At 41.2% G+C, this 16,364-nt stretch overlaps 1 protein-coding gene across 1 annotated transcript in view; it reads left to right on the plus strand.

Moving 5' to 3' along the window:
* The window catches only part of gpr107 (G protein-coupled receptor 107), a 47,830-nt gene that overhangs the window by 18,145 nt on the left and 13,321 nt on the right, over positions 1-16,364 (plus strand). Inside the window, exons 12-14 of the mRNA XM_055660082.1 lie at positions 322-439; positions 2,925-3,055; positions 5,125-5,168. Coding sequence (XP_055516057.1) covers positions 322-439; positions 2,925-3,055; positions 5,125-5,168 — 293 coding nt within the window. The remainder of the gene's footprint in view (positions 1-321; positions 440-2,924; positions 3,056-5,124; positions 5,169-16,364) is intronic.

Raw genomic sequence — 16,364 nt, forward strand, 5'->3', positions numbered from 1 at the left:
ACCACCACAGTAGTCTGAAGAAGGGTTTGACCCAAAACCTCACCTATTCGTGTTGTTCAGAGATGCTGCCTGACCAGCCGAGCTTGTGCACGTTGTATCTGTCTCTGGTTAGTTAGATGTCACGTATTAAAATACAGTATTTGCTTAATATCTTCAGTAAATTCCATGAATAGAACTGAGCATGCAAATGTACAAGGCATTGTTTCTGATTCACTTTGCGCCGACAACTATAATTTTCATCATTGCAGCTAATGAATGTGTCTTTGCTATTGACTGCCCTTGTTTCATCCTCTGCTAACAATGCCTTTTGTTTTTTTTAAGGTTGAAAGGTGCCCTGTTGTTCATTACGATTGCACTGATAGGAACTGGCTGGGCCTTTGTTAAACATATCCTGTCGGACAAAGACAAGAAAATATTTATGATAGTTATTCCACTCCAGGTAGAGAAAGTATTAATAACTGATGTCCTTTTTGCAACATTGAATCTACATTTCTGCCAAATGTCTGGCTTCTGTGTCTTAACACTGGATGTTTAGTGAAAAGAAAAAAAATATGGCACTAAGCAGGATTTGTGTGTTAATAACAAAAGATAGTAGAGGACTAGATAGGGTGAATGCACAGAGTATTTTAGCGAGAGTAGGATTTCACTGTACCAATTGGTACATGTGACAATAAGTGTCTCTTGAATCTCTTGAATCAAGAACCAGAGGGCAAAGGTTTAAGGTGAGAGGGAATAGATTTAATAGGAAACTGAGTGGCAATTTTTTTCACACAGGGTGGCAAGTAAATGAAATGAGCTGCCAGAGGAGGTAGTTGAGCCGCCTACTATAACAATTAAAATACATTTGCACATAACATGGATAAGAAAGGTATAGGGGGCTATGAGCCAAACACAGGCAGGTGGGCCGATTGTAGATAGGCCATTTTGGTCGGCATGGGCAATAAAGGCCAAAGATCCTGTTTCTACGGTGTATGACTATGACAGTGAAATAGAATTTGGGATAGGGGCATAGATGGGTGAATGCATAGTGTCTTTTTCCCAGGAGAGGGGAATCAAGAAACAGAAGCCTAGGTTAAGGTGTGAGAGGAATGATTTGATAGGAACCCGAGGGACAACCTTTTCTCATGAAGGGTGGTGGATATGTGTAAAGACCTGCCACAGAAAGTTGTTAAGGTACAATAAAATTTAAAAGAGATTTGGGCAGGTACATGGATAGGAAAGATTTAGTATGATACTAGACTAAGTGGGACCCGTTGGGTCCCAGCTTCACATGGGAGGGCTGGTCCCCCAATGCAATATTCCACCTGTGCACCACTTCCAATATTGCTGGCCAGTGGGGGGAGACATTTTAGAACCAATAGAGATACTTTTTGCAAGCATTTTAGAACCAAAAGAGACACTTTTTGCAAACATTTTAGAACCAAAAGAGACACTTTTTGCAAGCATTTTAGAACCAATAGACACTTTTGCAAGCATTTTAGAACCAATAGACACTTTTTGCAAGCATTTAACAACCAATAGACACTTTTTGCAAGCATTTCAGACCCAAAAAAGACACAAGCATTTTAGAACCAATAGACACTTTTTTGCAAGCATTTTAGAACCAATAGAGACACTTTTTGCAAGCATTTTAGAACCAGTAGACACTTTTTGCAAGCATTTTAGAACCAATAGACACTTTTTGCATGCATTTTAGAACCACATTAAGGGTACTCACAGTTGAGTAGACATGTGTTCAGTGTTATTCACAGCTCAGAGAAACGTGACCCTCTGCCTTCCTCCATCTTGAAGAGACTGAGTGAGGCACACCACTTCCGGGTTTTATAGTCCCTCCTCCTCCCACCAGCAGGAGCAGCAGATAGAATGGCAAATCTTTTAAAAACATTAATATCTCTCTGATTTTTCATCAATGGGAAAAATCCTCCAGTCCCGAAAGGCGGAGGGGGGCTCTGAGCGAGGTGGCCAAAAATAACGGCCGTAGGTGGCGGCGTTCTCTCGGAAATCACGCCAGAGTGTGCCAAAAGCGGTCAAGATCAGTCTTTTAGTAATATAGATAGAGACACTTTTTGTAAGCATTTTAGATCCAATAGATACTTTTTGCATGCATTTTAGAACCACTTTAAGGGCACTCACAGTTGAGTAGACATGTGTTCAGTGTTATTCACAGCTCAGAGAAACGTGACCCTCTGCCTTCCTCCATCTTGAAGAGACTGAGTGAGGCACACCACTTCTGGGTTTTGTAGTCCCTCCCCCTCCCACCAGCAGGAGCAGCAGAGAGAATGGCAAATCTTTTAAAAACATTAATATCTCTGATTTTTCATCGATGGGAAAAATCCTCCAGTCCCGAAAGGCGGAGGAGGGCTCTGAGCGAGGTGGCCAAAAATAACGGCCGCAGGTGGCGGCGTTCTCTCGGAAATCACGCCACAGTGTGCCAAAAGCGGTCAAGATCAGTCTTTTAGTAATATAGATGGGGCGAGCTTGAATGGGCAGTAGTGCTGATGAGATGGGCCAAAGGGCCTGTTTCTATGCTATATGACTATGACTAAATATCAAATTGTTTGGGAGGTGCGATTTTACATTTGTCCAATAGAGGGAGCTGCGGGATTGTACTTCTAGTTAAAATATGACATTGGAGTGAATGCTGCATTTTGTCCACGCTGGCAACCCAAGGTGGTGGTGATGATCAAATATGGTGGTGATCAAATATTCTGTGCATGCAAAGATTATTCTCCTCTCACCTGATCCATAACCTGATTCAAATCCTCTTATCCCTACCTAAATGAGAAATTACATAAAGTGTATGTTATATTATTGAATCGAGTGTGTACGTTTCATCTAATTGTCTCGTGTTGGGCACTTTTTGTGGAGACTGATGTTTTCCCTGCTTTGCGTGTGAGTTTGACCAGATCCACTTTCTTTTTTAGGTCCTTGCTAATGTTGCTTATATCATTATCGAGTCCACTGAGGAAGGGACAACTGAATACGGACTGTGGAAGGAGATCCTCTTCCTTGTTGACCTCTTATGCTGTGGTGCCATTCTGTTCCCTGTCGTGTGGTGAGTATGATTGTGATTTAGTGCTGCTGAACTAGATGTTGCTCATCTGACTCATGCCCATCGGTATTTGGGCCAGGGAGCAAGAAGGATGTCAGACTGAAAATGCTGGAAACACTCGGGTCAAAAGCATCTGTGGAAAGAGAAACAGACAACGTTTTAGCCCCAGCACTCTTTGCCAAGACGAGGGCAGAGAGAAAGTTGTGAGGAAAGAAGATATGGGGAATGGTGGGGAAGTTACGAGGTGAGAAGATATGGGGAAGGATGGTGAGAATAGAAGAAACTTCTTTGATAGAATCAAGAGTGTTTAATTGTCAGATGTGCAGGCAATGGAACAAGGAAATTCTTGCTTGCTGTTTGTTGTTTAGCAGGCCCATTAATGCAATAACACACATACAAATTTATAATAATATTATAATAAATTAATAACTTTCATACTAGGTAAACATAATAGTGGAAAACCCAAGTCTGTAGTTCAACCAAAAACACAGTCCATAGAAGATCATAGCTCAAATCGGTTGATGTGGTTACTCAGCAGGTCATGAAGCTGCTTTTTCTGTGGGACATGCTGGCCGGCCAAACTATATGATTAGAAAAAGAAAAAATGCTTTATTTGTATTATATTTGTATAGTCTGGCATGCTCAACACGTCGCACAGCACAGCCATTTACAACGCACTGAACAGACTTAACATATGAGTAAAAGGCCCCATTAACCCATTTATCAAAAATCGCCACTCACCTTATCAAAAATCTCATTACCATCTTCACCTCCCAGCCTATTAAAAACTAACTCTTTCTGAATTGTAATTGAAGGTCCTGCATCTAAAGGTTAACTGAAGATGCAATAAACTGCAGATGTTGGGATCCTGAGCAAATGACGAACTGCTGGAGAAACTCAGTGGGTCAGGCAGCATCTGTGGCCAGACAATGTTTCAGGTTGGGATCCTTCGTCAGACTAGTTCCGAAGCGTCAGCTATCCATTTCCATTCAGCAGAGGCTGTCTGACCTGCTGGGTGTTTCTGACATTTCCTGTTTTAGTTTGAATTCCAATATCTGCAGTTTTTGATTTTCTTCAAGGATGTCTAATTGTACGCTTGCCTGTCCTTCGTGCTAATTTCCCTAGGCTTGGTAGAAAACAGAGCTCATATTGTCCTGATGCAGTGTCTCGACTTGAAACATCAACTATCCTTTTGACTCCATGGATCCTTTTTGACCCGCTGAGTTCTTCCAACAGTTTATCTTTTGCTCTTTATATTCTGTGGATATAACCATGGAGATAATTTGAAACTGGTTCCACTTTAGGGCATATTATAATAGCCCTTTTGAGTTCCATGCAAAGGGCTATTTTCCAGCTCCTACAGTTTCCATTTCATTTCCTTCAACCTCTTCTTATGAAGGTTGAATTAATGCGGAAGCAAATGTTTTGTCTTAAATTGCAATATACATTGTTTTCATGCAAAATATGGCATTGAGTTTTCACATTTCAGGAAGCATAAATCCAGATCCCCTCAATATCCACAGTAGAAGCAAAGCCACAAATCTGACCCCCCTCAAACGTCAATTTTGCCAAATATCGCGGTGGATTATTGTAGCTGAAACAGTGACTGATTTTCCTCCTTGGCTTGTGGTTCTGAGCCCTACAATTGCATGAATAACCTTGAACTAAATAGTTTGATGGAGCAAATGATGTGATGTTCTGTGTCTGGCCATCACTCAAGCAGAGGTCATAGGGAGGAAGATGTCTACTCTATCCATGACTGTTTCCCTAGCAAAGCTTGAGATCAAATGGTACATTAGTAGCAGAAATTGTTTCTCTTTAAAGGATTAGAGGTTACTTCTTGTTATTGCTAAATTTATGGCTTTTAATTCATTAAAAATCTGCGTGGCGATGTGCTAGCTCTCCAAATGCATTATAGAATGTATTTTCTGTGCCCGAATATAAATCTTATGCACCTTGAACATCATCAGCCTAATGGTTTACTCAAACTTATCTGCTGGCTTGATCTGACAATGCGGTATTTTCCACACCCTCCAGTGGATCCTCATTATTATTCATTGTTACACTTGTAGGTCAATTAGACATTTGCAAGAGGCGTCGGCCACAGACGGAAAAGGTAAGGAAGAATCTAGAAATCTGAATGATTGCTGTGTAGATGCAGATAGCTTGAAACAAAAACACAGGTACTGCGCGGAGCCAGAAAGAACAGAACCCTGTCAAATGTCTTGCAAAATCTGCTCCTTTTTAAATCCAGTTCTTTGTTACATGTTTGTCTATGCAGCAATGAGACAAAATGAATGTAGATATTTAAAAAAAACTAAATCACAATTTCCCAAGTTTATACAATATACCATTGTACTACATTCAGCAACCACTAGCAACCAGCATATTCAGCATACCACTGTATTCAACAGCCTGTTTTTTTTCTCCATTGCACTCCCTGTGTACTTATGTGTGCTTTGATCATTCTGGATAGCACAAAACAATGTTTTAGACGCTACCAGTAATAAACCAATAGTGATCGAATTACCACTGACATAGAAAATTTTATGACAATGCAGACAATGAGAAAATGAGCTAGTTATGAAATAAATGAATAATTGGAACAATATTTAACCTTGTGCCTGATTCACTAAACGGATTGTGTTGAGTTTTCATCAATGCAGTGAAATATGTGTTCAACACTATGGTTGGAGTTTGTCGGCTTTCCTGGTAGGAATACTGCCAGAGATTGGCAGAAGTACAATTTCTTCTTTTTTAATATTCTTTTAATCGTTCTCTCCTTGATGTCCCGAAGCTGCACAATACCTCGCCACTTCAACCTCAATCTCAACACAACCCGTGGGAGCTTGATGTTAAGGAACCCCAGGCCTCAAGAGGGGCACAATTTCTGTTATCTGATTGTAAAGCAGTGGATGTGATATCATGACATGATTTATTTTACATTATTGATGCAAAAACACGTAGGAATCAAATTTGGTGCACAAGCTGCTTTGATTTAAAGCACTGTACCAGGAGATAGCCTAAGCATGGCATTGACTCTGTCCCTTTACCTTATTCCATTACAACACCTACTTGTGCTGAAATATTAAAACAATAATTTAGATGTACCTAAGAACCCAATTAAAAATGTAAAACCTTACTTTATTAAAAAAAAACATAAATTGCATAGTTCTGTCATACAAATCAGAAACGGGATCTTTGGCCCATCTTATCCATACCGACCAGGATCTCCCACACTTGCTAATGGCAACAAATGGAGCAGAGTGGGGGTCTGCCTGCTAGTCACCCAGGCATTCGGTAGGAGGGCCAACCATCACTGGGTGACCTGTGTTGAGGCTGTGACCAGAGGCAGCATTTGTCTCCCCAGACAATTCTGCTCAGGACAGAAATAAATGAGCTGCTGGATGGAAGGTCAATCAGGAGCTAGCTTCTTTCACGTGCAAGCGGGTCATGCAAAACGAAAAGCCACAGAGGATTACTTCATGCGCCAAACTGGAATTTTCCAAAATGCCAAAGAAGTATTTCCACATCAAGCGTACACTTTATATTTATCAGGCAATAATGTAGTTTGAGAAAATAGTGAGGCATGAGGTAAATCCATTGACTTCAAGTAACCAAAGGATGAGATGCCCCTCCTAACAATTGGCTAATTTCACTCCAGACTGAGTCTGTGTGTATTAGTAAATTATATTAATCCCAGCATATGAGTTCCCGTCAAAACCTATCAAATGAAACCAAACGCAGTATAGAGTATATTGCAGAGCACATTCATTTATTTCTTATGTCTTTTCGCTGCTCCTTTTGAGAGGTTTCTATGGTAACTATATTCTACACCTTTGTCACTGCTTCTGCTGAATTGTTTGCCAGAAGAGACACGTGTACATTTTTACTGAGACGCTTCTAAAACCATTGTTGATTGGGTAAAGGACTGACTAAATCGATGAACAAGGTGCCAGGGTCAGTGTAAATCTGACATCAAATGAGATGATACAAGGAACTGCAGATATTGGTTTATACAAAAAAAGACACAAAGTGCTGGAGTAGCTCAGCGGGTCAGGCAGCATATCTGGAGAACGCTGATATGTGACACTTCGGGTCGGGAAAATTCTTCATTCTTAAGAAGGGTCCAGACCCAAAAAGTCACCTATTCATGTTCTCCAAAGATGATGCCTGATCTGAGGTATTCCAGCATTTTGTCTTTTTTTCAAATGGGGCTATCTCTGCCCAGAGTTCTGCTGTTGGGTTTTGGAGGCTGGGAATAGGATTGTGCGCCCCAGTCCTACGTTTTCATGAAGGTCTTTGATACGGAAGTGGGATGGGTTCAGTGCTGTGGGGATGATGATGCAGGGAAACCAGGACACATAGAGAAGCAAAAGATGGCTGTGGAGAATGTGTAAATTGTGAGTGTCAAAACGTTTATCAGCAGCTGGTGTCTGGAAAAAAGTGGGATTATAATTCCAATCTAAGATTATTTAGTTAAACCACAGTGGTAGTCAGTGCCATCTTCTTTGCTGCCGTGTGCTGGGGCAGCAGGGCGAAGGCCGCAGACCCCATTAGATTTAACTAATCGGGAAGGCTGGCTCCGTTCGGGGTGTGGAGTTGGATTCATGGAAGGTGGCCTTGGAGGGGAGGATGCTCTTCAAACTGCGGAGCATCCTGGACAATACAGCTCACCCCCTCCATGACACACTGGTTCCCCCCCCCCCCCCCCCCCCCCCCCCCCCCATAATCTTTGCACATCCCCAATCCTTTCCACGCGTCACTTTAATTTCATGCTTCATGTATTTTGTGTTTTTATGACTGTTGGCAGATCAATTTCCCTCTTGGGATAACTAAAGTTCTATCTTATCGTAAAGTGCCTTTTCAGAAGATGATGTGTTGTTCCTAAAAGCTTTTTCACTGAGCTTTGCTGACATGTTTTAGGTCATGGGCAGACAGGTGAGCACGGGCATGAGGTATAGAATTACAATAAGTAATTACAAGACTAGACACACCACAGTCATTCCGCCTTCCCCTTCCTCCCGTCCATCAGAAGGTTCAGAAGCTTGCAAATGCGCACCACCAGTCTCTGGATCAGCTTCTTCCCCTTTGTTATCAGGCTTCTGAATGGTCGTCCATAAGCTCGGGTAGTGTCTGATTGATTATCCCTTTGTGGATATTGGACTTTATTCATTAAATTAATGTGCTACAATGCCGAGATATGTGTTCTGCACTCTGTATCTTCCCCTTTGCTCTATCTATTGTATTTGAGTTTGAATTGATTATATTTATGTACAGTATATCTAATCAGTTTGGCTAGCATGCAAAACAAAGTGCTTCACTGTACATGTGATAATAATAAACCTACACATAAAGTGGATCATGGTGTCAGAACTGGGTTAGTACCTTCAGAAAGATGTGAGGTATGGTGGTATTATACGCAGATGACAGAGGTTGTCCATTCAATATGGTCCATTTGGTGGAGTGGCAGGTGAGGAGTTCTGTTCTGGGACGGAATGGAAGAGTGAAAATGGAACTGGTGACAGAATAATTATGTTTGAGGATCTTATTAACCACAGTGGAGGGAATCTTTCATTTGGTAAAGGAAAGACCTAGTAGAGGCAGTTGTGCGGAAAGCAAAATACTCAGAACAGTAGTGACAGCGTTGGAGTGGCAAGGAGGATGGAATGATAATCTTGGAAGAAATGGATATCTTATCTGTGTAGGTCGCTGAGAGTTGATTTTGCTCAGGAGCCAATAGCTGGTAATAATGGGAATTGGAAGAGTGAACATGTCTTGTGGAAAGGGTGGCAATAGGAAGCAAAATTAATGAAATTTGTCCCTTGGGTCATTTATTTCATATTCAATTTATTTTAATTTATCCTGCTTATTCTATAACCAAATTCCAAAGTGTGAAGAGAAGCTGCTGTAAAAACAATTTCTAAAAAGTAACCAAACTTTTCTCTAACATCGGTATTTTCCCCTAGAAAACCTCTAAAAATACCGAGGTTTCATGTTCAGCAGCAGCTCAAGCAACCACTGTAGACAGGCCAGCAGAGTTAACAATTTGGACATTCATCTAGCATCATTATTTCTGATGAAAAGTCATTGACCTGAAACATTACTCTTGTTTTTCTGTCAATAAATGCTGCCTGATCTATTGCGCATTTACATGTTACACTGTTATTTACGTGTGTTGGTGATTGCAGTGAATTAAAACTAGGAAATGTACTCGAGAAAGCATTGGTCCATTTTCTTGGCGAAGAGTTTATTTAAGATTCATACCTCAGAGTGTATCATGCCTCTTGTGCTTTGTTGGACAGCTGTAGACTTGCTGTTTGCAATCCATCCTACTTTGGTTCCGCGAGACCTGCATAATTCTTCCCTCTACTGCTGTTCTCAGAGTGATGCCTAGCTCCACAACTCTTGTGCAAGCAAGTTTACCTCCACAAAGATGGAATGTTCCCAACCCCACCACATTTTATACAGCTTCCTAACAGCCTTTGCAAATCCCCATATGCTGGTACGTACATCCAGCCCAGTATTCAACCAGTGCAGCATATTGCTTCTCTTCCCTTCTCTTGCAATAGTATTGAGAAGTCCTGTGCCTGTTCGAGTTTGCCATCTTAGACATGTTGATGTATACCATGTGGTATCCTGAACATTATAGAGGCAAAATTCTAAAATCCATCATGGACCAAAGCGTTTCAGACTCATATAGTGCTCCACAAAAGAGGCAGAGTAGGGAAGGAGAGATAGAAACAAATGCATCTATAAAATGTTGAAAGAGAACGCAGTTACAAATAAAACTAACTTCTGAGCAACTGACCTTGATGAAATTGATTTTACTGGGCTCTTATACATTAGTATTCACATGTGATGCGTTAATTCACAGAGAATGCACATAATTATTAGCTTGTGTTGTCCTTTGATGAGCCTAATCGTATCATACTCAGCAGTGCATATTAATGTTGGTCATCTCCAGAATTAACAAAGGGTTCGCATTTATCTGACTCATTTCATGACTGTGATGTATATGTAAATGCCAGTGCCCCTTTAATATAAAGGGCTGTGCCTCGTGATCGAAAGCAGGTGACCTTGAGAAGTGTCCGTGGGTGGGGCGGAATAAATCATACTTACAAGATGTTGGACTGTTTTCCTTCTGCTTGTGCTAGTCATAACAGGGCCTTACGTGGTCTCAAACATTACATGGTGTCAGAAGTGGGATTCGAACCCACGCCTCCAATTGGAGGGGGGGATGTAAGGTAATTTAAGGGAAGGGGGAGAATTGTAATTAAAGTAAAGGGGGAGATGTGATGTATATGTAAATGCCAGTGCCCCTTTAATATAAAGGGCTGTGCCTCGTGATCGAGAGCAGGTGACCTTGAGAAGTGTCCGTGGGTGGGGCGGAATAAATCATACATCCAAGAAAAAAAAAGAGGGAAAAAAAGTGAAACTTAAACAACGAGCCTGCAATTTATTTGCGTGGCCAGGAATGAACGCACAGATTGAGGACACTGTGGGAAATTGCTCGATATGCCAGGCGAGAAGGAAAGCACAAGCAAGCGAGCCACTCCAACCACAACTCCTTCTCAAGGTCACCTGCTCTCGATCACGAGGCACAGCCCTTTATATTAAAGAGGCACTGGCATTTACATATACATATACATTACAATGACCACATTCTATCCCAGAGTGCTTTTGAAGTGTCATCACTTTTCTAATGGAAGCTGGCAGCCAATTTTAGCACAGCAGGGAGCAGTATTTCTTGTATGTTAATTCCCCTTTTATTAAAAACTGTGGAGAAAAAAAGTGTTGTTTTCTGATTATACTTATGAATTCATGTCTTTTAAAATTACACCCACTGCTTCCAAATCTTCTGCCTGCAGACTTGGCCTAATCTTCCTCCCACATGCCCCTCCCTTACCATTGCAAGCAACACAGTGGGTGGTCTATTAATAATGTAATTTATTTTACCTGCTATTGCATAATAGTCTTTTTGATGGACAAACTTAGTATATTCTCTGTATGTCTGCACAAAATCTATCAGTTTAATAACTAATGACAAATTCATGGTGGAATTTTATGTTTATTCTAAAGTGTTTCACCATGAGTTCATGTTTCCACTCATCACACACTAAGTTTTAAATCTGAGCTGTAACGACAGAGAAGGGTCTGAAACATTGACCTTGACTACCTCTGCCTTATCACGTGCATGCAGAGGCGATTAATTTAACGTGGCATCATGTTCGGCATGACATTGTGGACCGCAGAGCAGGTTTCTGTGTTGTATTGTTCTATGTTCTGTGATATCCTTTTGCACAGTTCTCACCAAATTATATTGCTGGAGGAGTGAATGCAAATCTTTATGTGTCTGCTCGTCCTTGAATAGTGTTCAGAGAAAACTTTCTGAGGGAAAATGAGCATTTAAGTCTTTCCATGCCACAGAGCACACTTCACTGTTCAATGACATTGTTCTGTCATGTTTCTAAATGGTTTTTAGAGATGGATAATCCAAGGTGACTGCAGTTCCTATTTTCTAGCCGTCTTTATAATTTCCCATCTTGCTTTTACTCACAAACAGAATATGAGCGACCAATTTGAGTGCTTTATCAAAAGCACACTAATTTTTAGGATCTTGTCAGGAGCCGCTGCTGTGTGGAATTGATAGTTAATCCCTCATGTGCTGATGACAAAGCTTGGACGTGGAAATACTGGGTGTTGGACCGTGATCTGGTGTCAAATGCATGTTTTCACATAAAAGACCCTGGAGAATTGATTGTAGCATTGGTTAAATTCTGGCGTGCGCATCTAATGTTGTGCTTATTCAGTACTGCACCGCGGAACACGCTACCAGTCATCTTGGATCCTCTTGCCATTGGACCAAGTCCTTCATCAGCCAAGGAGTGGAGTGTAGAGGTCAAGATGTTATGTTACAGTTGTTCAAGATATTGGTGAGTTGTGTTTGAAGTATCATATGCAGCTTTGGTCACCCTGCTCAAGGAAAGATGCCAATTAAGCTGGAAAGATTGCAGAGAAGATTGAGGAGGGTGTTGCCAGGACGTGAGAGCCTGGGCTATAGAGAGAGATTGGGCAGGTTAGGACTTTATTCCTTGGAGTGCCAGATGCTGAGGGATGAACGTATTGAGGTGTATAAAATCAAGCACACTAAGGTACAGGTACAATGAAATCTTTGATTTTTGACAATGAAAATCACCAAAATATAAATTATACATCATTTATATACATCTTGTGAAATAAAAAAATACGGCAAAACAGAGACACGACTTTCGTGCAAAACTCAATTTACAAAAAGTAACATGTCCATGATAGTGCTAGAGGTGGGCAATAGTGTTCTGTTGCTGAGATAGGATTAGGATTGTGCTGGTTCAGTTCAAGAGCATGATAGTTGTAGCAAAACAGCGGTTCCTAAACCTGTTGGTGTGGGACTTCTGTACCTCATACCCAACAATGGCAGTGAGAAGTGGGCGTGATTAGGATGGTAGGAATCTCCGATGATAGATACCACCAACGCCTCATGTGGATGCTTTTCATGGCAGGGAGGGCTATGCATGCCTGTGATGGAGAGGAGGATTTTTTTTTTTTTTTTTTTTGAAATGGGATCCTTCTAAATCGCTTTGGAGAGCTTGGAGATGCAAAGGAGTGGAGGGTACTGGAAGAGAGCAGAAAAAGGTATTGAGGTCCAGACTGGATCAGCCATTATCTTGTTGAGATGTGGATCAGACATGAGGGGACCTACCCCTGCTCCCTTATTGTGTGCTGACGTTTTGTCTGTAAGGCCTGCCTTGTGTTTATTTGCATTGAAAGGTTTTAAATGACTGACTACTTGACTCCTGGGTTGACCTGCAGTTGCCGCACCTTTCCTGCGCACATGATCAGTGTTGTACTCCAGATGAAGTGTCCTGTTAGAATTCCGGTCACTCCATCCTGCAGCTGCTGTGTTCCGCCTGAAAGCTGATCGCTCGCTCGGTCTGAACCTATCAGGCATCTGCCAGGGGCAGAGTGCTTTTTCCACACCAGTCCTCCACCTAATAGCTGCAGCACTCAATTACAAGCGATGCATGCAGCCTGAAATTCCCCTAGGACCAGCTCCTTTGTGATCAGCTTCTGCGCTCTTGGCTACCCCAAGTCCTGATGAAAAATTAAGTAGATCATTGCAAAAATGTATTTGTTTTTCTGCATTCGGTATAATGTCTGAGCACCTGGTACAGGATTTAATGTGACAGTTTGGCTAATTGAAGGAAAATACTTCAATAATTTAAAACTAAATTCTTTCCTTTTTGTGTTGTTTCCTGTCCCACCTGTCCACATCCATCAGCTTTACTGTGCGCAATGGGACTATCCAGTATCTTGTGTACATCCTTGTGAGGGTTTGGTCCGTGACTATTGACAGTCCGCCCTGGCTTCACGGATAAGTGTCACATGGTAGCCCCATGCAAACACTTGTCAGTGGGATGCATTCCACACCATGTTCCTTCTTCCAATCTTGAGTATTGTGGATTGGGGATGATTTTATATTTTAGAATGAAGAATGGTTCCGACCCAAAACATCACCTACTTGTGTTCCCAGAGGTGCTGCCTGATCTGCTGAGTTACGCCAGCACTTTGTATCTTTTTCATTAACCCAACATCTGCACTTCCTTGAATCTCAATTAAATCTGTTTCTCAGTTATGCACACAATTTGTGAATTGAAACTTGTGAAAATACGGTAGTTAAGATTTAAAATGTGAGCAGGGCGTAGGGGGGGAAGTAACCTGATTTTGATTTAATGCAGTATGACAGGAGGTAAATATAAAAGGACAAGCCAACCCTGTACATGAGAGCAACATTCTCCTCAAGCTAAATTTACTTTGCTCCCCAAAGTGCAGGTGTTTGTGCAACTAAGCAATAAATGTGACCGGAGCCTTTGTACATTTGAGCCTTGCTGACACCATTTTGATAGTGACCACATACATGCACATTACATTGGATATTTAGGTAGTAATTGATAGGAAAGTGTTGTTATCCCCATGTCTTGTAATCAGGGGTGCCCTCAAAACTAGCTCTTCCGTTTTAAGTAAACAGTTACGTTGCAGATTATTTAGGACAGTGTCAGTATTTTTAAGAGTGTCTTATGTATCGATAATTGAACAATTAAATTAAATGCTGCAGCATAACATGCCGGTAAGCACAAAGCATGTAGATTAATATACAATAAACAAATTCAATAAATGAATAACCACAACACCAGTGCAAAAAAACCCAAAGTATTTACTGCAACCAAACACGGGCCATAGAAAGTCATGGTTGAGGATTAGTGCAGTGTTTGGCATTTAAATAGATGTACGGATTGTTAATTTGATGATTCATTTTCCTCACGAGCTCTTTGCTCACTTTGAATCTACAATCATCTTCTCTTCTCAATAAATCGCCCACTTGGAATTCTCAGTCTTTGCTCTGTAACCAAACTCTTCACTTTGCAAAGCCATTAAATGTGTTGCCATATTCCAGGTCACTCACTCCACTTATTACACACTCCCCTCCAATTAAAAAAAAAATCATCTTTCAGCCAAATTCATGTACCATCTCCTCCTTAGCTTAGTGTATCACACCCTCCTCCATTGCCTCTCCTGTGAAGTAACCTTTGCTTCTTCTAAAATATCCAAGAATAGCAGAATTGTTAGACAGTGCATGCTCTTCACAGCGCTACTTCATCTTCTTAAATGCCCCATGGACATCCACTTTTCTCTCTGCCTTTGCCAATATGACCAAGAGGAATTATAGTCGACTTTTGATGGCACCCAAGGTAGACACAAAATATTGGAGTAACTCAGCGGGACAGGCAACATCTCTGGAGAGAAGGAATGGATGACGTTTCGGGTCAAGACCCTTCTTCAGACTGATGGCACCCAGTTGTGTTGAGTCCTTCTGTGATGCCAGCCCCCTTGTTTGATAGCACAGAAGCAATAAACAAGCTCCAAGGAAGTGTAACAAAATCATCTGATGAGAGGTCCTGAACTTGAAACTTTAACTCTTTTCTTAACCTTGACATAGAATCTGGTGGATCTGCCAACTCTTTCTACCAGTCTCCGTGTGTTTGACATCCAGTTTTAAATAGGCCTCATTTTGCTTGTTCTAAGAACTATGAATACAAATCGTTTTGCTTGCAACGTTCACATTATTGCTAATTGAGCACTTTCTGCTTTTGAAGATACATCTCCCAAGTCCTTGCCATAAACCCAAATATACCTGGTGAATATTTTGCCTACTTTTGGTTTTCTTGTTACCGTTTATTCCTGCAGTGAATGTGAGGGAGGCTTTGTGCCACCAATCAGTTCAATGGTGAATCTGTCAGCCGCACTGTGATGAGAGCCCCAGGATAGATGACAAGTTGTCTAGACTGTGACAGAGCTCTGAGATAACTGGACTTGAATCTGCTGCTGGAAATGCGACAATTTAACATATTTCCCAGACATTTCATTCATAAGAATTTTTACATGTTAATTGATGATAATTAGACATGCAATATGCAATTAATTTTTTGACAGGTTATGGTGAACAGCTGCTTGGACAACCCAAGCGAGTCTACCTGCTTGTTTGCAATTGACAGCAAATAATCAATGTCACAAGCTCACTGAATGGGAATGACATGTGATGAAAGCTATATCTCTATTAGCAATTCTGGCAGCTCCCTAACCCAGTCACGGCATAGATCAGATCAGTTTTGCACCTTTCCAATTACACGTTGAATAAACCCATCAATTCCATTCTACAGGCCTTCCCCACATTACAAAACCATAATATTCTTAAATTCACAGGTCTGATCACATACTGTTGTTCTACAAATGTCACAACCTACATTTCTCTCCCTCTACCCCTCCCCCTCTCTCCCCCTCTCACCCCTCTCTCCCACTCCCTCCCTCTCTCTTCATTCTATCTCGCTCTCTGTTCATTCTCTCTCCCTCTCCATTCTCTTTCCCTCTCTCTTCATTCTCTCTATCTCTCTCTTTTAATTCTCTCTATCTCTCTCTCATTTCATTCTCTCTATCTCTCTTCATTCTCTCTATCTCTCTCTCTCTCTTCATCTTCTCTAGCTCTCACTTCTTTAAGCTATTATTTTTTCTTATCAGTCTTGTGTTTTATCAGACCAGCGATGGCAGAAACTTAAATCTTGGGCCAAAAAAAACAAATTGTTGGAGGAATTCAGCTGGTCAGCCAGCATCTGTGGATAAAAATACTTATGAAAATATTTCCTTTTGGGACCATACAACTGGACTGATAAAGCAGAGTTGACATTAAACATAGAACGTAAAATATAGCACAAAATCA

Source organism: Leucoraja erinacea, chromosome 31 (assembly GCF_028641065.1).
Source record: "Leucoraja erinacea ecotype New England chromosome 31, Leri_hhj_1, whole genome shotgun sequence".
Taxonomy (NCBI): domain Eukaryota; kingdom Metazoa; phylum Chordata; class Chondrichthyes; order Rajiformes; family Rajidae; genus Leucoraja; species Leucoraja erinaceus.